The sequence below is a fragment of the Emys orbicularis genome, chromosome 3 (assembly GCF_028017835.1).
Source record: "Emys orbicularis isolate rEmyOrb1 chromosome 3, rEmyOrb1.hap1, whole genome shotgun sequence".
Classification (NCBI taxonomy): Eukaryota; Metazoa; Chordata; order Testudines; family Emydidae; genus Emys; species Emys orbicularis.
The window spans coordinates 69,311,615-69,336,415 of NC_088685.1; the positions used below are offsets into that span (position 1 = coordinate 69,311,615).

Sequence of the window (24,801 nt, forward strand, 5' to 3'; positions counted from 1 at the left end):
TATAAATTGATCCATAAAAATAAGAGCTGCAATAAAACTAATTATTCCCTTCCACAGTAAAATTCATCATGTTCCTTTGGAAGACTATGGGTTACAAACATTTTCATTATTTCCCTTCTGTGAAATAATCTCTACAAGTGAGACTTCTGGTTGTGCCTCCTTGCTGAAAATCTTGCTTACAAACCACAGCCATTGCCCATTCTCTACCATTTGATTCTCAAATAAGTGCTTAGAAAGCTGTCTGTGTAACAAAATTTGAATAAGTAATGGCAAAAGGGACACAGCTGCTGAACAAGTTTCAACCTCCTTACATCCTGCAAAAAAGGAAGGCACACCCAGAAGCCAGAACTTTCAGAAATGGCATAAGCTAGAACAGAGATTCTCACAGAATTTTCATAGTCTGCAGTACATCTTTTTAGAGAGATTGTAGCAATGGTAAATATAACAGTAATGGACCAGCACCTAAATCATTGTTTAAATTCAATGAGTACACCTAAGCATACTAGGGTAATCTTACCTACAGTCAGACAAAACTGCAACACATGTACTGCCCCTTCCTGTTTCAGAAAGTTCATGAAGCGAAACAAAAGGTCTTGCTGTTCTCTAATCTCCCTCAATTCCAGCTTCAGGACCTAAACATGAAGTGGAAAATGCAGTTAGCTTGGATATTTCTCAAGCTTTCATTAAAATAAACCTTTTCTAATAGAAGCAATGAAAAGAGCACTGGTAATATGTACAGCACATACAATACTTATTCAAAATCTGTATATAGTGAGTATTTTCTTCACTTACAGATGGTTTTTTATTGCGAGGGTCCGCAAATTTCTGCAAGAATGGAATCAAAGAAGCAGCCGGCTCAGTTGCTTTTTCAGGCTGTAGAAAGAGTGTTGACTTACTGAGTAAGATTGACACTGACATGCGTGAATCAATTATAAATGTTCTCATTTTGTCAGTACTCACTGGGCTATCATCAATGAATTTGAGAAGCAAATGGTTGACAGTATCCTAATGGAAAACACAAACAAATTACAACAAACCAATCTGTTTGAAAATCATTCCATTGCTATCCCAGTTTCTAGCAAGATTCTGACAATTTTCATGTCTTAAAATTGCAAACATAAGCAGAATAATTAAATAATGATTCTAACAATTTCTAGATTGACATTTGAATAATCTCTACATCCAGATTCTTAGATCAATGAACTTCCCAAATGAGACATGAACAGACACAAGTTCTCCATCTTGCAAAGATAAGAGCTCTGTTTGGCATTTTAATACCAATGCAGGTCAGGTGAGTTACAGCTGACTACAGGCAGTTCCACAACCTCAACTATTCTTTGCCTGCAGCCAAGCAGTATTCAGACAGTTGTGAAATTTTCTTCCAATTGAAAACCAAAGATCAGACAAGTGACTTTCTATCTAATCTTTATAAATGCAGTGCCACTTATCTACATAAGCAAGAAGTAAACAAATTTGCATCTATGAGGAGTGGCTTTTAGAAAGGCCTTGTCCACACACAAACATTGTAACTGTACCGGTATAGTTAAAGTGGTACAACCCTAATGTGGATTAATTTATATAGTTATAAAGGTACTTACAATGGCACAGCTTATTCCATACACAGCTATTGTAAGTATAACTATTCTGGTAATAAATCATACCTCTAACAAATACAAAAATCAGTTTGTAGACCTAGCCTAAGTATTTTTTTTTAATTAATGTAGCCAAATAATCACTAAAACCAAACTAACACTGCATCACCAAAAAAATAAGAGGATTGGGTATGGGGTTATTTTTCTTTCTGTAAACCATTAAGCAGTCACCAATGATAAAACCAATGTGAAGTACTTGTTTCACCACAAAGCACCTCATCATCGGACAAAAAGGAAAACAATGATAGTCAGAGTAAACAAAAATTATTTCTACTGCTCCAAAATCTCACTGGGTCAGCTAAGAAGTCCATGGAGGGAAGGAAAACAGAACCAGACAGGATCTCTCTTATAAGCAATGCCAGGGATCTGAAAGGAAAAAAAATTGTATTACATTTTCATAGTAACTCACGTTATTACATTCATAATTGTAATGGGATGAGATAGGTAAAGTTTATATTTTTGTACTAAAATGTCTTTCCTTGTTTAATAAAAACATGTTATTTTAAAGATATTTCAGCACTCCACACATTCAGAATCACAAGATGTCTAAACTGATTCAACACATGGAAACTAAGGGGCAAATACATATCTTTTCACTCAACAGCTCATTGCTTAATTCTCAGCAATGAAAGAAGTCTAGATAAGGATCATGTAGATCAGGGATTGGCAACCTTTGGCACGTGGGCTGCCAGGGCCGGTTTGTTCACCTGCCGCGTCCGCAGGTTCGGCCGATCGCGGGTCCCACTGGCCATGGTTCGCCGCTCCAGGCCAATGGGGGCTGCAGGAAGCGGCGTGGGCCGAGGGACATGCTGGCCGCCGCTTCCCACAGCCCCCATTGGCCTGGAGCAGCAAACCGCAGCCAGTGGGAGCCACGATCGGCCGAACCTGCAGACGTGAACAAACCGCCCCGGCCCACCCTGGTGCTTACCCTAGCGAGCCACGTGCCAAAGGCTGCTGATCCCTGATGTAGATTCTTCACTCCTTCAGCTGGGATCTGATATATATTCTTCCTATAAATCCTTCCATGGTACACTTCGACAACCTAAAACAAATGTTGTTCTGAAGATGAGGCACTTGTGAAGCAGGTGGTCCACTGTTCTATATCGATGATGCATCCAAGCACTGCTTACAGAGTAAAAGCCTATGTAGTATGAGTGAGTCTGGAGAAAGGGGGGTCAGATTTCAGGAGGGACCTAGTTTGATGCCACACATGGAGCTCAGAAATGCAAGTTAGTGGCCAGCCTGCGACCAGTTGAACATTTACCAAAACTTGCTATACTGATAAGCAATTATATACTGGTATAACTGCACCACATTAAGGGGTTCCACTGATTTAACTAAATCGTTTTTTCAACATATTCCGTTAAATTGGTGCAAAAACTGCATGTGTAGACAATGTCTCAGACTTCAGTGCTGCCACCTATTTATGCGAGCACAGCTACTGATGCCTATCAAGCTGCCCCCTCCACCCCCAAGTCACCAGCTTGCATTAACACCTCCCACACCTAGAGTTCAGTTTTCAAAAATCAACATTGTGTAGGAACTGGCCATAAATTCATGATGCATGCATATCTCACTAACGCTAATGGGAGACTCATACAGAACAGCAAAAATCATATCTTTTAGCTTTAATAAAGACATTGGTGATTTCCAACTGTAAAAGTGGGTAAGTTGTTGAGAAGCAGCTACTTTTCATTGCTGTTTCCTGCATTATGTTCACCATTAGTATACTGAAACAGCATTATCCAGTCCAAATACCTTATGACCTCAATAAGCTTCATCTACTTCAGTGCACCCAACAGAACCTTTCCAACATCTAGAACGAGCATACTAACATATCACTGCAGTGGGTCCAAGGAAGCAACAAATTATTCTTTTTCATTTTATTTTTTTTGTATTTGGAGTTTCACCTAAGATCACTAGTGTAGAAGCAAGGAAACCGAGCAAGGGCTGGTCTACACTGGGGGGGGGGGGGGGGGGGGGGTGTATCGATCTAAGATACGCAACTTCAGCTACGTGAATAGCATAGCTGAAATCAAAGTATCTTAGATCGATTTACCTTGGATCCTCACGGCGTGGGATCGACAGCCGCGGCTCCCCCGTCGACTCCGCTACCGCCGCTCACTCCGGTGGAGGTCCAGAGTCGACGGGGAGCGTGTTCGGGGAATCGATATATCGCGTCTTAACGAGACGCGATATATCGATCCCCGATAAATCGATCGCTACCCGCCCATACGGCGAGTAGCCTGGACATACCCCAAGTGCTGCTACTCCATCTCAATTCCTTTCCCTTCCCCCCTAGTTAACAGATACTACAGAAATATTCATTCAACAAAAACATTAAGTAAGAATTCACTCTTTAAATTACATTTAATATGCTTGGTACTTACACAGAAAACAAATTCAAAGTTCAAGCTGACACTGGTCTTCACCCACTTTACTATTATTAAGAACTGCAGCGCTACATGGCATGCAACTGTTGTAAATAGTACAACTTCTAATATATTTGATACCTGCAGTCTGTTGCCTTTGGGGGAAGAATATAAGGGAAAAGAAGTTCAGTAAGTTTTCTTAAATAGTGAAGTTCATCTCTTCGACTCCTCAAAGCCACATGGAGTTCTGGTCCATATTCTTCTAAAGCAGCTTGCTGTAAAAATTCTGCATTTTTCACTGCAAGAAAAAAAAAAAAAAAGGTTTAGTATGTTCTCTTTTCCTTCCTACCCTTGTGAAATAATGGGTGAGGAGATTTCTTTCCACTTCGATATGTGACACCAGTTTTTAAACCATTTTTCATCTGCGGATCCCTAACAAATTTCAAATGGAGGCGTAGACTCCTTTGGAAATCTTAGACATAGTCTGCGGACCCGCAGGGGTCTGTGGACCCCACACTGAAAACCACTGATACATGACATTATCAAGGTAATATTTTTAAACATATGCTCAGGTGTCAAAGATACACAAAGTAATAACTGTATAAGAAAAAGACACCTGGACATAGGCTTTGAAGTATGGCTCTACTGTGAAAAGACTACATAAAATTTCCACCTTCTTCTGTAAAAAATAGTAACTTCTTCACTGGACCAATTCAATATTGTATAGTTTTCAGGATATTTTCGCTTACCATTTAGTGAACAACTTACGCCTGGTTTGATTTTTAACTATACAACAGCTTCTCTCCATTTGCTTTTACCTAAGTTTCACTCTCCAACACTAGGCTCTTATTTATTGGTATGCTCTAAATATAATTTGGAAACATCTGAGACTAGAACTTTTAGTTATGTGATGTGTTTCCTACTTAACTTATACTCCAAAGTTGCTTTGGAAGTAAGAGTGAAGCAATACATCTTTTGTGCGGCTTTTCACTGTGTTTAAATTAAAGCTGACAAGGGACTATTTTGTCAAAAGTATAGCATTAAAGTATTCACATATCAGTAGCTGTTTTGAAAAAAATAATACTTTTTTCACAGGTAAAACCTCTGCACCTTAATTAGCAATAAACATTTTATAATCCCTTTAAATCACTTTAAGTGCAAGGACTGGGTTGTAATAAGTCAGCACAACGAGGTATGAAATAATTCAACATAGGCCCTGTGTCAAGAAATGCACTAAAAATGAATGAATTGCAGAACAGAACCTGTGAATGAGAGGGCTACAGATAGGTGTATTTAGTTTACTAGAATCTGTGCACAAAACAAATCTCAGTTAACGTGTGACTTCACAATCACAAATTATGAAAGTGAGTCAATTACTATAGATCCTTATACCACCTGATGAAATGTAGCTAACTAGCATTGCTGAAAGCAGCAGGAAGACACACTCCGGAAACTATAAATAAGGAGCCACCATAGGAGATGGTAGGGAGCAGTCTGAAATAGAGGAGAGGAAAAAGGGAGAAGAGAAAGAGACCTTGGAGATGAAGGGTGTAGAAAGAGGAAAAAAGAAAACAATGGGAAGAGGCCAAAAGAGAACAGGAACCAAGGCAAGGCTTGAAGTCCAGATCTCTGAACCATGGTGTTGTATGTAGCAACACCTCTGGGGAAGGCTTAGGAAACCTTCATGTTACAAGGAGTTATTTTCAGCTATTTACACATTTCCTAATTTCACATTTTCAGCTGAAATTGGGTATATCTGCTCTCAGTCAGGTAGCAATTTTTTCCCCAAAAATCTCAAAAAAACCCCACCCACAATATGCCATTTGCAAGCACAGCAGTGAAAAAATGCAGCTCTTCTGGTAAGAAAAATGTTTGCAATTTTTTTTCTGAACAGCTTTAGCACCTTAGCAAGTAGCCATGGAAGCTTTACATTTACTATGATGCACCACAAGATGTACCTTTCATTGTTTGGTGAAAGTTAGATTTGATTTGTCTAAGTTATACTTCATGCAGGCTCCCAATGTTACACTGACACTCCGCAAAATAGAGTACACAACCCAAATGGAAATTTCCATTGAAGGGATTGTCAGGATTCCAATGGATGCACTCCTCGCTTAACGTTCTAGTTATGTTCCTGAAAAATGCGACTTTAAGCAAAACGATGTTAAGTGAATCCAATTTCCCCATAAGGATTAATGTAAAGGGGGAGAGGGGGGGGGCTTAGGTTCCAGGGAATTTTTTTTTCAAATACTGGTACACAGCGATGATGATTGTGAGGCTTGGTTGAGGTGGTGAAGTCAGAGGGTGGCATATTTCCCAGGAAATGCCTTACTGCTAAATGACAAACTAGCAATTGGCTGAGCCCTCAAGGGTTAACTCGTTGTTAATGTAGCCTCACACTCTACAAGGCAGCATGAATGGAGGGAGGGGAGACAGCATGGCAGACAAAGACAGAGACACAGAGAGTGTGTGTGTGTGAGTGTGTGAGTGTGAGTGTGAGTGTGAGTGTGAGTGTGAGTGTGAGTGTGAGTGTGAGTGTGAGTGTGAGTGTGAGTGTGAGTGTGAGTGTGAGAGAGAGAGATGCGCATTGCTCCTTTCAGTACGCTGACCCCACTCTAAGTACATTGCCTTTTTAAGTAGATCAGCAAGCTGAGACAGCAGCTGCTGCCAGGAAGCTCCCTCCGTCCTGAGCCCTGTCATGTGTCCCCCCTGCTCTATGGAAGATGGGGTAAGCGGGGTGCAGGAGCAGGGGGACACCCTGACATTAGCCCCCCTGTTCCCCCTGCCCCGCACAGCAAGCAGGAGGCTCCAGGGAGCAGCTTCAAGACAGAGGGCAGGAGCAGCACATGGCAGTGGGGTAGGGACAGCTGAACTGCGGGCAATTGATAGCCTGCTGGGCGGCTGCCACACAGGGAACTTAGGGGAGCGGGGAGCTGATGGGGGGCTGCCAGTCCACCCTGGTTCCAAGCCCCCACCAGCCAGCTGCAACAGGCTGCTCTTCCTGCAAGCAGTGGACAAAGCAGGTGGCTGCCAAACAATGTTATAAGGGAGCATTGCGCAACTTTAAATGAGCATATTCCCTAATTGATCAGCAACGTAACAACGTTAACTGGGACGACTAAGTGAGGAGTTACTGTACTCGCTCATCCTTAAATGAAGTGGAGTGAAATTGCAGCGTTTAACAGAGAAAGGATTGTGGAATATGACCGGAGAATGTGCATATGAAAGAAGGCAAGGCTCCATGGTCCTGTCTTCTTCCATAGGCTATGGACAGGTGCATAAAGAACGGGGCAAAGGTCTCCGTCACACAGATTACACCACTGTGCTGTACAAAGCCTTCTATTGCTTCCAAGCAAATACCCACACATGGCAGAGTTTTCATTTTTCTTTTTAAAGAGCATAGGAAATGCCATACATAAAGACTACATTTAAGAGAACGTCAAGATTGCAAAGTGAAGCACTGAAAACTCAGGAATGGATGAAGTTAAGGTTGCCTGTGCCACCTTAACTCTAGTCCCTTTTGATTATGCAATACAATAGTCTTTAGTAGTGATTACATATTACTTTTTCTGCAGAACCCGTGCTTTATTCAGGCCCCAATTCAGCAAGTAGGCCTACCTAACTTCAAGCATGCAAGTAGTCCCACCAGCTTCAACAGCACTACTCACATGCTTAAAGTTAAGCACATTCTTAAGTATCTTGCTGAATCAGAGCCTCAGTGCACACACTGGATGGAGATGTGTTAAATTGTTATACAATCTGTGGAGAATGAGGCAAGAACCTGGTGGAGATGAAGAATGGTGGTGCTGTTAAGACACTGGACTAGAACCCCAGATTCTAGTTCTAGTGCTGCCTCTGCTATAGATTTGGTGTGTGACCACGAGCAAGAAACAGCCTCTCTATCCTCATTTTACAGATGCAGAACAGAGGTATAATACTTGCTGACCTTGCAGGGGTGACAATAAATTCAGCAAAATCCTGAAGAAAAAGTTCCTTATTCAATACAGGTGTTGGATGGTGTGCAGTAGCTAAGGTGCAGGGGGGGATGGGGAGGAGGGGAAGGAACATGCGCGCCACATGTTGAATGAGGATATTAAAACAGTTTTTTACCCCAAGAACTTTCCCGTTCGTTCGCTAGGCACTGTCTAACCTGCACATTGAGGCCTGAAGTCCGGCAGAAAGTGTGACTGTAAGTACAGACTGTATTTCAATGCATACACTCACAGGGCAAAGTTAAGGATGCCTATGCATTATAAATTACATACTTGGATTGATTACATTTAATAAATTATGGATGTGACTTCACACTAGTTATAAAATTAGCACCGTTTGTAGTTATTTAATTATAGTTTAGTTAGTAAATTATATAACGTAGTTTAGTTCAGTTAAATAATATAGTCACATACACATGCATCCTTTCATTTATTGTTGCTTATCTGGAATTCACCAGGAATGTCTTAAGAAAAATAATCTAAATTTTGCTCTGAACTGGACAGAAAACTCATTCCTGCTCCACACTCCAGGCAAGAGACCAGATTTCTAAATTAACTAAATGTCTACATGTTGACAGTCATAAAATCAAACAAAAACTGTCTGCATTCAGTCCTTGTCAACGTTTGGCCCTCTATCCCCAGACAAGCACCACAGCAGAAGGGGGGTATGGATTTTTTTAAAAAGTGAAGACAACAGTAGATTTGAGAATGAACTGTCAAATTTGCCAAAGTACTGGCAAATGTGAAGCATCAAAAGTTTTAGGCGTAGCATTTTAAACTTACAAACCATTTTAAATTTACAAAACATTAACGTACATACAAATGTTTCACAGTACCTTTCTGCCTGGCTTTAGCTATGACTTCTATATGTTTCATTGCTGCCTTTAGCATTTTCTTTGTTATAACAGATGGAATGTCCACCTAAAAGAATAAATTTTAAGTTAAGGAAAAAACGAATTCTCCTTAAGTTATTAAAATAGATTACTATGAAAAGTATGTTAATGCAATTTATTAGTAAAATTAAAATACCCATCTATTCAAAAAATAAGATTGGTTTTTACCAAATATAACCACAGTAACTGACATGCTCATTTTCATGGGAAAGCAAGGTACTTACAATTACCAATTAATACAGTAGAATCCCTATTTTATGAACCATCTGGGGAATAAGAAGTTCATAACATTAAAAAAAATCAAAATATTGAGCTTTTCAAAGTTAGTTATAGTGGATAAGGTGCATAGGTTAATTTATTACTCGTTCAATGATAATGTACATAAATGGTAAAAAAAATAATGCAGTGTGCATATTACGCTCATACATAGGCTTGGCAGAATTCAATTTTTTTCATAATTTCAATATCAAAGTTCAATTTTGAGCATTTTTTATTTTTATCTATTTAAATTTTCACAGTTGTGGGAACTTATGGGAGGTGTTCAGACAATGGGGAAAGATCAGACAATTATTTAACGACAGCAGATGTTGAGATTCAACTAGTTAAAGCATTTTATCTGTTAAAAAACCATGAATTGTCAACATCACATGTCAAAATATATGAAGTAAATATCCTTAAATAAACTTTAATAAGTTTTCAAGGACCATTTCCCTTACTTTACCCATCTGCAATTTTCTATTATTACTGATGGAAATACTTTTTCAGCAGTTTGTATATGGTGAAATCAATGTTTACCAACATTTATCGATAAAAATCTAATCCCTCCAAGTCTTGTCATACAGTACTGTATGTACATACTGTGCTGTAGTGTCCTGTAGCAACTAGTGAAATAAATCACTGATTTTTTGGGGGGGATAAAAATGGTTCATATAACTGGTTGTTCATTATGATTGCTGTTTATAAATTTGGGGTTCTACTGTATTTAGGCCTGGTCTACACTGGGGGGCGGGGGGGGGGGGGGAATCGATCTAAATTACGCAACTTCAGCTACGTGAATAACGTAGCTGAAGTCGACGTTCTTAGATCGACTTACTGTGGTATCTTCACTATGGTGAGTCGACTGCTGCCGCTCCCCCGTCGACTCTGCCTGCGCCTCTCGCCAAGCTGGAGTACAGGAGTCGACAGGAGAGCGCTCGGGGATCGATTTATCGTGTCTGGACTAGATGCAATAAATCGATCCCCACTGGATCGATCGCTGCCCGCTGAGCCAGCCAGTAGCGAAGACATACCCTTAGAGTATCCAACAAAAGTCCTAAACATCTTTAGCATATTTACTGTCAAAATGGAAATCTGTTGAAGTGTACGTCTGCAGTAATAATAAATCTTAACTCAATCATTTCAGAATCAATTTAAATGAAACCTCAAGTTCTATTCCACCAGGGCTGTTCTGGCCATTATCAAGGCAATATGCACTCTCCAGCTTTGGCTCCTGAGCATTAAGGCCAAGGACCAGGAGCAAAGCGAAGGACATATTCAGTCCACAGGCAGAGGGTATCCTGTGTCACTCATGCAAGTTCCTCAAGCCAACCAGCCACAGAGTTCCAGAGTGCCAAGTCCAGCCCTCCTCATGCACAAAAAAAGCATTTAGGAGAGCCAATAAAGGGAAAAAAACATGAGCGCTACCTTTCTCTTGACATTTCAAACCAAGACGATTTTACACTACAAAATCTAAGCTAAATAAAAATAAATAAAATGTAATGGATGGGATTTGTCCTTATTGTCTTGTCTCCACCCATTTTAACTCTTGTGTTTAAATACATTTAATCTGAGATTTAGAAATATTTATTCCAAGCAATTGAAAACAAGCAAAGACTTATCAACGAAGGCACAGCACTTCAAAAAGTGACTGAGGCCATGTCTACACTACAGAGTTAAGTCGACTTAAGTTTTGTCAATGATCATAAATCGCTTTAATAACATCGGTGGAGCACGTCCACACAATACTCCTTGTGTCGGCTGAGTGCGTCTACAGTCGTTGCTCTTGCATCGACAGAGAAAGTGTTGAATTGTGGGTAGCTATCCCACTGTGCAACTCGTTACCCTCGGTCACCCTCGGCTGCTGGGAGCTCTGCGAACGGATCACAGTGCAGCACTGGAATGTGCTCGCTGCCCCGTGATGCAGTTCTTTCCATCCCATCATTCCATGGGCTTCCTTCTTTGTTTCATGCTGTTTTTCAATAGACCTCCATCTCTGCCTGACAGCATGGATCCTGAGCTGCTGACCATTGTGGTGATGAGCATTATGAACACAACGCAGCTGGTCCTGCAGTATTTCATAAGCTACGAAACAGATGCCCACCCTGCTGTCTGCCATGGAAATGAATCATTCATGATTGCTGCTGACATTCATGGACCAGCTTGCCATGGTGGACCATCAGCACTGGACTCAGGAAACAAGCACTGAGTGGTGGCATCGCATCGTGATGCATGTATGGGATGAGGAGCAGTAGCTGTAGAACTTTCAGATGTGCAAAGTCACCTTCCTGGAACTGTGCAGTGCTTGCCCCAGCACTGCAGTGCAAGGACACCAGAATGAGAGCTGCCCTCACAGTGGAAAAGCGAGTGATGATTGCTGTGAGGAAGCTGGCAACTCCAGTCTGCTACCGGTTAGTCGTGAATCAGTTTGGAGTTAGAAAGTCCACCACGGGTGCTGCGGTGATGCAAGTGTGCAGGGCCATTAATCGCCTCCTGCTACAAAGGACTGAGATTCTCGGTAATGTCCAGGAAATAATTGATTGCTTTGAGGAAATGGGATTCCCTAACTGCGGCAGGGCAACAGATGGAACACAAATCACAATTTTGGCCCCCAACCATCTTGCAATGGAGTACATCAACCAAAAGGGCTACTTCTCCATGGTCTTGCAGGCACTCATGGATCACTGAGGCCATTTCACTGACATTAATGCGGGGCGGTCAAGGAAGGTGCATGATACACGTATCTTTCGGAACACTGGACTGTACAGAAAGCTGCATGCTGGGACTTTCTTTCCAGACCAAATGATTCCAATGGGGAACGTGCAAATGCACACAGTGATCCCTGGAGACCCCACGTATCCCTTGCTCCCGTGGCTCATGAAGCCTTACCACTGGGAACCTAGATAGCACTAAGGAGCGCTTCAACAACAGGTTCAGCAGGTGCCAAATGACCATTGAATGTGCCTTTGGCCGATTAAAAGGTTGCTGGCACTGTCTTTTTGGCTGGTTAGACCTCAGTGACTAAAATATTCCGATGGTCATTGTGGCCTGCTGTACTCTCCATAATATTTGCAAATCAAAGGGGGAAAGTTTCCCCAGGGGTGGGCTATGAGGCTGATCGGCTGGCCACTGATTTTAAGCGGCCAATACAAGGGCAATTAGGAGGGCATGGCAGGAGGCTATTCAAATCAGGGGGGCTTTGAAGGAGCATTTTGACAACAATTCCCAGTAATGTGCCCATATGTAATGCATTCAGCCAAGCAATGTTTACTTGCCATCACGAATTACCTGGGTCATGCTTGCTTCTTCAGCATTAATTGCAAGGAGCAAATATTCCTACCTATAGCCAATATGTTTCAATGTCAGCACTGAACAATTTACGTATGTATCGCTGTATTTCACAAATAAAGACATTTAATTTCAAAGACAAGTTTAATAACAGGATCAAACACAAATGTTTGGTCAAACAGGGGACATGACAAAGAACAGTCTCATGGTTAGGGCTGTCACAGCTGGGTGTAACTCCAGCTTTCATTGGGAGACCAGTCCCCAGATGTGGAGTGCACGGGTACTGTGAGGACTGGGAACACACGTTGAATGCATTGGGGGAGTTTGTGGAGGGCATGGACAGGAATTCTGTAGTGGCTGAAGGGGGAGTCGGGCACATATTTGTTGTGATTGCTGGCTAATGAGGGACTTCAACATCTCTGTCTGGTCCTTGAGGTGCTTTATCATCCACTCCTGCCCCTGTGTCCTTTCCTAGCTATCCAGCCTCAGTCTTTCATTGTCTTTCTCCACACTCTGGCGAAACATATACTCCTTCTGGGTCGGTACCTTATCTGATGGAGGTGCTCTGTCGGTATAGAGGAGTGTTCTCAAGGGCACATCTGCAGAAAGCAAAGAAACAATGAAAAGAGACAGTATTGAGAGTGCACTCACAGCTATGAATCACAAAAATTACACATCTTCCTTACTGTCCCTCGGCTAGCACACAGGTCTCCGCAAGTCCCAATTATGGTTAGTTCACGGGGAAGAGGGGAATTGGCAAGGGGGAAGGGACAAACGGTGGTTTGGGAAGGGGGTTATTTTAAGTGGCTAGGGAGCCTATTCTGAATACTGGTATCCTTTTACACAGGCTAGGGCAGTGGTTCCCAAACTTGTTCTGCCGTTTGTGCAGGGATAGCCCCTGGCAGGCTGGGCCAGTTTGTTTACCTGCCGCATCCGCAGGTTCGGCCGATCGTGGCTCCCACTGGCCATGGTTCACTGCTCCAGGCCAACGGGAGCTGCTGGAAGCAGCGGCCAGTATGTCCCTCGGCCTGCGCTGCTTCCAGCAGCTCCCATTGGCCTGGAGCAGTGAACCGCGGCCAGTGGGAGCCACGATCGGCTGAACCTGCGGATGCGGCAGATAAACAAACCGGCCCGCCCCGCCAGGGGCTTTCCGTGCACAAGCGGCAGAACAAGTTTGGGAACCACTGGGCTAGGGTAATCAAACCCGATATCTCACTCCTAAGGGTAATCTAAGATGTAAGGGAGCATCTCCTGCATGCGTGTGGCTTCAGACTGGCTCTGTATACTGCTCACCTGTGTGCCGCTTTAGTCCCTGCAGAAATAATTGCTGGGTAGCGCGGCAAAGTTTCCTACAGTAGGGGCAGAAACAAGGCAGCCCTCCCAAGGAACCTTCAGCAGAGGATTGCAGAATACCTACAGGAAAGTTTCCTAGAGATCACTATAGGGGATTCCTCAGACATCCCCATGTACATTAACAAAATTTTCCGCCATGGCTTCACTGCATAGATGGACAGGCTCTGTTATTAATTTCTGTCCCTTATCCCTCTTCTACCATATAACAAAGTACATGAGAGCTCAATCTCCTCTCACTGTGCAATATGAAAGCAAAATGCGCGCTTACCAAAGCTCCCCTTCTCCTGCACTCCAGAGCCAGAGTGCTGGGACTGGCTAGACCCCTCTGGAGTGGAAAAGAGGTCCTGATTTGCCACGCCACCAGATGACCCTGCCGTGGGCTCCACATCATCCTCCAGCTCCACCTCCTCGTCCACCACTTCCTCATCAGGGTTGAGTCCACTAGCTGCTGCCTCCAGTCCCCATTAAGTATCCACGGGGCTCTTGGTGGTGAAGGTGGGGTCACTGCTGAGGATGGTGTGCAGTTTCTTATAGAAGCAGTATGTCTTCAGCACCTCACCAGAGCGACAGTTGGCCTCCCTTGCCTTCTGGTACGCCTGCCTCAGCGCCTTGATTTTAGCACGACACTGCTGCGCGTCCCTTTCGTGCCCCTTCTCTTGCATGCCACTAGCAATCAGCCCATAGGTATTGAAATTCCTACAGCTGGTGCAAAGCTGCGACTGCACAGCCTCCTCTCTATATATACTCAGCAGATCAAACAGCTCCAGTGTGGTCCATGTGGAAGAACGTCTGCTGAGTAAAGCCGGCATGATCAGCTGGGAAGATGCTGTGTCAACTGTACTGAGCAAACAGGAAGAGGAATTTCAAAAATTCCCAAGCCTTTAAACAGGGAGGGGCACATACCTATGTAACTTCAGGGTTCAAATTGCTGACCAGAGCGGTCATGATGGGCATGTGGGACACCTCCTGGAGGCCAATTAGGGCGACATAACCAAGTGAGGCATCTACACTGACACTACATCACAAAAAGCTCTATGCTGCTTGTCAAGGTGATTTTATTATATTGGCATAGCAGGTGAGTTACATCGGCAGGAGCATTTCAGTATGTACACCTCCACGGGTTTGTTGATATAACCGTGTAGTGTAGACAAGGCCTCAGAAAAGCAAAGTAAATCTTCCACCTCTCACAGTGTATTGAATTCTCCCTCCTTCCCCACAAAATAAGTCTACAAGAAGCATTACAGCACACCTGAAACCTTCCAAGAAGAAAATGAGTTCTATGTCACTGATCATTTTCAACTGGCTTTTGAAGCATTCAAAGTAGATTGCTACAGGAAGGAATTTGACAATTTTCTTTGTAAGTTGCTTACCAAGTCAGTTTCTAAACCCAGTACATTCAGTGATCTACACATCACAAAACCACCACTCCAGTCTGTCCGCTTCCATATATGTAAATTCTCACACTCTGAATTACATACAGTGAAGTTGTAGCCCTGTCAGTCCCAGGAGATTAGAGAGATAAAGTGGATGAGGTAATATGTTTTATTGGACCAACTGTTGGTGAGAGAGACAAACTCTCGAGCCACACAGAGCTCTTCTTCAAGTCTGGGAAAGGTACTCCCAGCATCACAGCAAAATGCAAGGTGGAACAGACTGTTTAGCATAAGTAGTTAACATATATTGTAACGGACCATTCAAGGTAGAGTGTCCCATTAACACCTCTACAGTCATAGGACAAAGAGCAGGCTAGTGGGTTGCAGATTGTTGTAATAAACCATAAATCCAGTGTGTCTGTTTAGTCCATGATTTTTAGTGTCTAGCATAGTAACGAATTTAAGCTCCGAGGCTCATCTTTTGAAAGTGTTGTGCAGGTTTCCTTTAAGGATGAAGACTGAGAGGTCAGATATTGAGTGATCGCTTTGTGAAAAAAGTGTTCACCCACAGGTGAGAGGGTGTTTTTGTCCTTTATCATTTTCCTGAGTACGTTCATTCAAAAGCATAGTGATTACTGTATCTGGTTTCACTCACATAGTTGTTATTTGGGCATTTAGTGCACTGGATGAGGTACACCACACGTTGTGATAGGCATGGATCCTGAAAGGTGTGTTGTGGGGGATGCTGATTACTGCAGCAGAGGAGATGTCTGTAGGTTTCACATCCAATGTTGTGGCAGGGTCTGGTGCCACTTTGAGTTGGTGTGTCCTGGTCTGTGCGGAGCTTGCTTTTGTTGATTAGCTTGGAGAAGATGGGGGGTTGTTTGAAGGCCAACAGAGAGGGTTCAAGAAAAATTTCTTTCAGGACTGGGTCCCCATTGAGGATGGGTTGTTGTAATTTGATGGTACCCTGTATGGTATGTGATGGCTAGGGGTGAATAGTCAGAGGGGGTTTTATTTCTGTATTGAAGCAGGTTCTCTTTCGGTATTTCAGTGGCCTGTTCTATGATGTAATCTACTTCTCTGGTGGAGTGTCCTCATTCGGTATAAGCAGTTTTAAGTGTGTTAAGGTGTATAACCTGGACTTTCTCCTTGGAGCATATTCTGAGGTCTCTGAGTGCCTGGCTGTAGCTCAACAGTTTTCTTGCTGTTTGGGATGGTTACTGGATCTATGAAGGTAGGTAAGGTGATCCATGGGGGTTTTCTTGGATATGGTTGTCTGTAGGGTTCTATTGCTGAAACTGATTGTTATGTTCAGAAAGTTGGTGCTAGTGTGGGAGTGTTCCAGAGAGCCTTCAATGGACAGGTGGTGGTTGCTGAAGTTGTGGTGGAAATCTATGAGTGAGTTTAAGCTGTCTGTCCAGAGGATGAAAATATCATCAACATATCTCAGGTATTTGTCCAGAAATTCTTCTTCAAGTTGGCCCACGATGAGTCTGGCATATTGTGGAGACACCCTAGTACTCATGGCTGTTCCCATGGTTTTGACAAAATGTTCGTTGCTGAACTTAAAACTGTTATGGGTGAGAATGAAATGGATGAATTTGGTGACGTGTTTGGGGTGAATATCTGAGGCTGTCCATTGTTTGGAAAGTATCTGAGGCACGCAGCTATGTGTCATTGTGAGGGATGTTGGTGTATAAGAAATGACATCCACAGTGGTGAGGATGGTGTTCTGAGGAAGGTTGTTAATATTGCAGAGTTTATGGAGAAAAATCAGTTGTGTCCTGGAGAAAGCTGGCCCTTTGTGTGGTTTGAGGACGGTTTCTAAGAGTCTTGATATACTTTCAGTAAGAGTGCCGTGATCCTATATGATGGGTCTGCCTGGGATCCCTTGTTTGTGTATCTTGAGAAGCATGTAGAAGGGCACTGGGGTGGTTTCATGGGGGAGGAGTTTGTAAAGTTTCTCTGAGTTGTTGGAGGAAGGATTGGATATCATCCTTCAATTCCTGGATAAATTGTGGTGTGGGGTTGTTTTTGAGTTCTTTATACTAGGTGGTGTCAGAGTGCTGTTGGTTGGCCTCGTTAACTCAGTCATCACAGTTGAGGACTACAGTGGTGCCTCTTTTGTCTGGTGGTTAGATTTCAGGGACTATGTGGCTCTTTTTGTCCTATGACTGCAGAGATTTTTTTAACAGGCCATTCTATCTTGAACAGTCCCTTACAATATGTGCTAACTAAACAATCTGTTCCATCTTGCATTTTGCTGTGATGCTGTGAGTACTTTTCCCAGACCTGAAGAAGAGCTCTGTGTGGCTCAAAAGCGTGTCTCTCTCACCAACAGAAGTTGGTACAATAAAACATTACCTCACTCATCTTGTCACTCTGAATTACATTTTTGTGAGCTCCAAGACCTAGTATTCTGTCATCTCACTCACCCACAAACCCTATCTCTCCTGCATAATTCATACAGCTCAAGCTATCATGATGATGTCTAAATTTGTGTTATTTACAGATATTCACAAAACTTTGCACAATAAACACAGAAAATAAGTTTAATGATATTACATCAGATACAATCTTAACACAAAATTTATAAACTAAAAATGTATAAAGGGGAATGTGTTTTGATTAAACTCCGGTACCTACTAAGGGTATGTCTACACTAGAGACCTTACAGCGGGACAGCTATACCGCTGCGCCACTGTAAGATCTCCTGTCTAACCACTCTTTGCCAACAGGAGAGAGGTCTCCGGTTGGCATAATTAAACCACCCCCAAAAAGTGCCAGTAGCTATGTCAGCGGGAGAGCGTCTCCTGCCGACATAGCGCTGTCCACACCAGCGCTTCTATCAGTGAAACTTATGTTGGTCAGGGGTGTGTTTTTTTCACACCCCAACTGACAAAAGTTTTATGGACAAAAGTGCTAGTGTAGACATACTCTAAGCTTCTTCAATTCTCCACACAGCATCTAACACTTACACAGCTTACATGCCACAAAAGATCAAATATATTTTTGCTCTCAGCCAAGCCTGACTGAAAATATTATAAATATTTTATTCCTGACAAGGAAGGTGGAGGAATTTGGATAATCTTTATTATTCTAATTCACACAGGACATGTTTAAAAGATGTTATATGCTAGAGTATTTCAGTTCACATGTAACCTTCAGCTACCTGTATAATATGGTATTATCACTATCATATTTTATCTTTTCATGTATGATAGCAATAGATCAAGTCAACTAATAACTCAAGTATGCGCAAGTTACAGGAATTAAAATTATAAAGTAAATTTTAAGACTTATGCTACATTTCCATTTTGAAACATCTGCTTCATTTACAAACCTTTATGCTTACAATACAAAGAGCATTTGCTGATTGTCTTTCCCCATCTTAACTTTTAAACCATCTGCAGTACCATAAGCATGTTAACAAGCAAGACATCCAGATCTGATATTCAACTAGGATTGAGTCAGGTTGTTCATCAGCTACGTAGCATGTATGTATATCTTGTAGTTCAGGAAATAAAATGTATTAATAGTTGTTACTGAGGTGGAACAACACCCTTGTGTAGCTGTGTCAGCAGAGGGGTCAGCATTGAATGGGCATGGAAACTGAGCTAGCTTCTAACTCCTATTCTGCCTACAACAACCAGAGGTACTTAGAGGTAGTTCCTGCAAAATGCACTTGAGGCACATTACCAGAGAGCATCAGGAAGTTTCCATTGCATATACTGTACCTATGTAAAGGACAGAGGGTGGTCAGTCCAAACTTTTCACAGAAACTAAATTCACGTACAAGTTGCCACGACATTCCCCTTCCTGGACAAACATGTTGTTCGAAACTGGTGTCTGAGTCACTAGTACAGCCCTTTTACCCCTATAATCTTCCTCTCAGGACACTTGCCTGTGAACATTGGGAAATGCTGGATTTTTTTATATTTCTATTTCAAGAGCCCTTCAGATCTCTTCAAAACCCCACTAATGTATTCCAATGCCAAAATCTGGTTGTTTTTTAAATCCACTAAACGTTTACTGTGGTTAAATACAAAAGAAAGAACAATCGTATCTGGTAATACCTCCACTTCTTATTCCCACAAGGAAAACCTGATCTTATAAAAGCCTGGCAATACTTCCCTTCCTGATTGCAGACCAGCTCTCCCACCTGCTCTGTGATCCTGCTCCCTCTCCTCAGAAGCCAACTGATGATCATTCAAATTAAAAAAAAAAAAAAAAAAGTTCTGAATGGGCAGTTCAGGTGGAGCTTCCATACAGAAGTCCAAGCCTCTGTGTTTCTGTGCACCCACCAATATACGGTATGTGCTCGTTGGTCTTTGTTCGGCAACATACCCCCATCACTCAATTTTACTTAACACGTATAACATATCATGACTCCAAGTTAGCATAGTCCCTTCTCCACACAAGTCACACCTACCGGGATTCTTAGAGTGAGCTATTTGAAGCAGTTATCCTCTTAAAAAGTATAAAAATATCTTCAAAGAACCTAAGCACAGAAGGCGAACCAGGTAGTAGCTACAGGGACTACAGCTCCCCAATATCTAGTAATTCTCTCTACTCCCTTAAAATGAATCACCTTAGAAACAGCCAATGCAACATAGAAGATAGTCTGGTGCCAACACAAAGCATTACTAAAACAGCGGGAACAAAGACTTTCATTTGCAAGGATTCTATAGGATTAGGCTGTGGCCAAGAGTACCATGGGAGATAAGTTTCAGAGAAAGGAAGCAGGGATAAAGAGGAAGAAACTGTCAAATGTAATTCTATATAGAAAGTACAATATGTTTCTTTTGGTAACATAATTAAAAAAAGAACATTTACTTTGGCATTAGATACCACTTCTTACATATAAAATCATGTTCTCTCTCCAAGCCATTTTTACCTTGTGAATTCTGCGAATTAATACAGATGCAAAAAACCTCAATGTTACTCTCAGCTCATCTACGAAGGACTCATCATCAGTTACATCCCTGCAAAGTTTTAAAACAAATCATGATGAGTAAACCAAGGAAAACATTTAGTTTGAACTTTAACCCATCCATGTCACATTTGACATTTATAAAAGAAAGAATAAAAACATTAAAAGGTGGCACTTGAAAGCATAAGAATTATCTCCAACCTAAATGAAAGCACAAAAACTGGGCAGGGCCAGCTGGTGACTGGTCCTCTATTCAAGCATAGAAACATGTGGACACCTAAATATAGTAGATATATTTGCACTTCTAATTAGCTGTGACTTGAGAGGCATGGTCAGAGCATAAGACTAACAGCCAGGAATTATGTTCAGTTCCTGTTCTAATATTGACTAACTGCATGACTTTGAGCAAATAACCTCTAATTCACTTTCCCCATGTGTTTATTTTTTTAAAAATAGTTACCCCGTTAGGTGGGACGGAGTGAGCCTAAATTAATGTTTGCAAAGCTTTATGAAGAAAAATGCAGTAAGTGTTCAATATTATCAGTAGAGCTGGTTGAAATTTTGCATTTCTATCCAATGAGAAAGTCTGAAATTTCAAAATGTTTTGTTTTGACAAAATGGTCAAAATGTTTCTACTTTTATATATTATAGTATAGTTCTGATAATTTCCTGCAAAAAATTAGATGAAATTGGTACATTCCGAGAAAACATTTTGATTGTGTGCAATCAGCATTTTCTGACAAAACAGTTTTCCCATCAGAAAGTTTTTGACTAGCTCTAATTATAATACAATATGCATGTTACCTACAATACAGCATTTTTTTTTAATTTCATTTGTTAAAAATTGACCAAAAGTAGATAATCCTATTGCCCTCCCAAGTAGGCAATAGCATGTTAGAGCTCTGAGATACAAAATATGCATGATGGTAGAAGGTGGCATCAGCTGGTGGGGCCAAGGAAAAAAATCCTCTTGTGCCCAGTTCCCATTTTTCCTGCCCAAAAGGGCCTAGCTGGTGTCAAGGAAGTCTGTGCTCCTTTCCCCGAGAGGAAGATGTCATCCCAGAGTCCTCTCCCACCCTAAACTCTTGTCCAGCTGCTCTAGTCTGGGACAGAAAGAGATCCCAAACCTGTCCCATCATTGAAATCTGCCCCTTCCTACAAAGCTGTGTCTGCTGAGGGCCTCATTTTCCTGTTTGGGAGAAATGGATTTCCCCAAAGATGGAAACAGAGAGAAGGGATGGAAGAGTGGAACGGGAAGAGAAAAAAATCCTAGAACATTAGACAAATTCTGCCCTAATGACAGTCTAACACACTAAGAAGATTTGCCCTTAAGTAAAAATAATTCTCCAATGTTGTATATTGCCCCAAGACTTTAGGCAATAAGCCATAACTTCAGAAAATTTCCCCCACCTCGAAGTGCTAGTTCACTGCTTTTTATTATCACTATGCTAAGGTGTTCAGAGGACCCAGTTATGACCAGGACCCCACTGTGCTAAGCACAACACAAGCACATAAGAGAACTTTTTTTGGACCTTGTGATTCTTAAATGTAATATCTTGAATCTAAGTTCTCTCCGTCAGTCTGAAGTAACATAAAAGATACAGTGCCCATAGATTCTCCACCAATTTTAAAATATAAAATATTAAAGACAGCCACCTATATGGCCTCCTTAAATTTTATTTTATTTAAAAGGAGCTCCGCAAAATGTCCTCTGGATTTCATATACTTTAAAGTTTACTCAGCTAATGAACACCCAAAGGTTATCCATTTTGGTGATGTACAACACAGTGTTCGAGCTCCCTCTGCTGTCCTGCAGGTAAGTGTATAGCTTTGTTAAGTATAGTCAAACTGATATTGATACACCCAAAGCAAAGGCATAACTAAATAGAGACATGTAGACTTCAGTCATATTTAAAAATAAATTGGATAAATAGAATGCCTGTAAAAAAAATTCTGAACTTCCAGTGGGTAAGACAGACAACGTAAAATAAAAGATGAGAGTAGTTGACTGATTCTTTTAACAAAGATCACCTTTAAGAAGGGGAAAGTCAAATTCAGAGTTGAATTAGGTGAAATCCAGTGTCTTATTTGTTTTAAAAATTAAAATAATCTTATATCATGGCATTAATATACACCAAGAATTGAAATACACCTCTACCCCGATATAATGCTGTCCTCGGGAGCCAAAAAATCTTACCGTGTTATAGGTGAAACCATGTTATATCGAACTTGATCTGCCGGAGCGCGCAGCCCCGCTCCCCCGGAGCACTGCTTTACCGCGTTATATATGAATTTGTGTTATATCGGGTCGCGTTATATTGGGGTAGAGGTGTATTTAAGTTATTTTCCTTCAAAGTGCTTAGAGTAATATGCCTTTAAGTTAAAAAAACAAAACACAAGAAACCCATACAGGCCCCAGTCTTGCAAAGACTTATTCACACTCATGCTTAACTTTAAGCATGTGAATAGTCTCATCTGAGTTCAACAGAACTATTCACAATCTTAAAATTAAGCATGTGTAGAATCTTTGCAGGGTCAAAGCCTTAGCTCATATCTTGAATGTATTTTCCTTATTTTTTTTTTAAAGGATAAAAGAGTTTATTTTTAGATTAAGACACTACATGAAATACAGGGTCAGAGGAACAGTTATAGTTTAGAACAGGGGTGGCCAACCTGAGCCTGAGAAGGAGCCAGAATTTACCAATGTACATTGCCAAAGAGCCACAGTAATAGGTCAGCAGCCCCACATCAGCTCCCCCGCTCCCGCCCACCGACAGCCCCACTGATCAGCACCTCCCCCTCCCTCCTGATCAGCTGTTTTGTGGCATGGAGGAGGCTCTGGGGGGGTGGGGGAGGAGCGAGGGTACGGCAGGCTCAGGGGAGGGAGTGGGAAGGGGTGGAGTGGGGGCAGGGCCTGTGGCAGAGCCAGGGATTGAGCAGTGAGCACCCTCCCTCCCCCCCCCCCGCCCAGCACATTGGAAAGTTGGTGCCTGTAGTTCCAGCCCCGGAGTCAGTGTCTATACAAGGAGCCGCATATTAACTTTTGAAGAGCCGCATGTGATTCCGGAGCCACAGGCTGGCCACCCCTGGTTTAGAATCATAACTCATAAAAGAGGATTTTTAAAGTTCTTACAGTTTTTGAACCTCTTATCATGGTTGCAGCAAAAATGTGTCTTTTTCCAGGAAAACCTCACTAAGATACAAAGTATTTTTATAGTTTCAGTACAAATTTCACAAAAATCTTTGTAATATTTTAAATTTAGAACAAATTGATCCACTCTACTTAACTAATAAGATACAAAACAAAGTAAGGTGATAACACTGTTAAAGTGAGAAAGTAAAAAAAATCTTTGTATTTTATTATTTTTAACACAAAAACTAAATATGTATTTTGTAAAGGACTGTTTCCACTATACTGTTTTGAATGAGGGATCATTATTAGAAGAAAAAGTAATATTTGTGGAAAACTCATACCTGTACCATGGATAAACAAAATTTTCCAGCACCAGTTCAAGCACCTGTGTAGAACAAAGACAATCACATTACAAAATAAGGGATTTATTTATTCTACATACTTGTTAGAAAAGCTGAAAGAAAAAAAATACACAAACATCTTTTCTAACCTCACTAAACATGTACATTATAACTCTAAAACGACAAGAGATTAAAGATGGAGAAACAAAATGCACTGGCTAGAGAAGAACGTTAAAAAAAAGAAGAAAAGAAAGGAAGGGGGAAGACATCTGGAGGAAAGAAGAGGTGGAACGTATTTCTAAGCAAACACTGTAAGGCTGAAAGCCATACAGTCAAATGCTCTATGTTGGCCTCCAAAGAAGGGACCAAGGCTGCCAGGAAGAGGAACTATGAGAGTATAGGTCTAGGGATGAAGCACTCAATAGCAAGCCAGAGCAGTGAGCCTGGGGATCGACTGAAAGAAAGCGAGACCTTGGAAAGTTAATGTGCAAAGAATAGGAGGAGAGAATTCGAAAGCAATGATCAGATGGCCAAGATGATATTTGCCTCTGAGAAGAGCAACTGATCCCAGGTGATAGAGAACATACCCAGCCATGCCGCTGCTGCGTTTTGGATTGCCTCAGGGGCCCAGTCTGACCATGCTAGACAATATGATGGCTTATAGAGTGCTTATCAATCAAACTGACGGAGGGATGAATTGGACTGACAGGTGAAAGAACCTTACCTCCCCTCCTGCCCAAGAAAGTAAAACATTATCCCTTAGGTCTCTTTAACAACATGGAACCAAGAATTAAAAACAAAAAACAAAAACAAAAAACCCCAAAGAGCTAATGATAAATTTGTTATGATGGGAGTTCTGAACCAGGAATGCCATTTTCTTTTGTGATGCTGACTACAGACATCTCTGATCAGCTCTTTCACAATGACACATTGGCATGGTTTATGCCACAAAGTCTTACAAGTGCATTGATCAAGAGCTAAGTAAACCTACGCTGTAAATATATTATTGGTAGATAATTCAAGTAAGTAATTTTTAAGTAATTTTTCAGTCAGATTCATTTTATGCAATTTGTGACATTTAAAACTATATTACAGATCACATCTTGAACTCAGAACAAGATGAATGGGACAGCAGATTTCATGCAATTTACATGAGTTGCAGCATCATTCTATAACCCAGAGTTTGCAATAGAAACATGGAAAATCATGCCCC

The 24,801-nt window shown here is 41.6% G+C and overlaps 1 protein-coding gene across 1 annotated transcript in view; it reads right to left on the reverse strand.

Annotated features, from left to right (window-relative positions):
* Nucleotides 1-24,801, reverse strand: part of SNX14 (sorting nexin 14) — an 83,065-nt gene that overhangs the window by 52,241 nt on the left and 6,023 nt on the right. The window contains exons 5-12 of the mRNA XM_065402231.1: nucleotides 23,589-23,632; nucleotides 20,079-20,166; nucleotides 8,853-8,937; nucleotides 4,166-4,322; nucleotides 1,943-2,018; nucleotides 961-1,005; nucleotides 793-873; nucleotides 518-632 (exon numbers count right to left, since the gene is read on the reverse strand). Coding sequence (XP_065258303.1) covers nucleotides 518-632; nucleotides 793-873; nucleotides 961-1,005; nucleotides 1,943-2,018; nucleotides 4,166-4,322; nucleotides 8,853-8,937; nucleotides 20,079-20,166; nucleotides 23,589-23,632 — 691 coding nt within the window. The remainder of the gene's footprint in view (nucleotides 1-517; nucleotides 633-792; nucleotides 874-960; nucleotides 1,006-1,942; nucleotides 2,019-4,165; nucleotides 4,323-8,852; nucleotides 8,938-20,078; nucleotides 20,167-23,588; nucleotides 23,633-24,801) is intronic.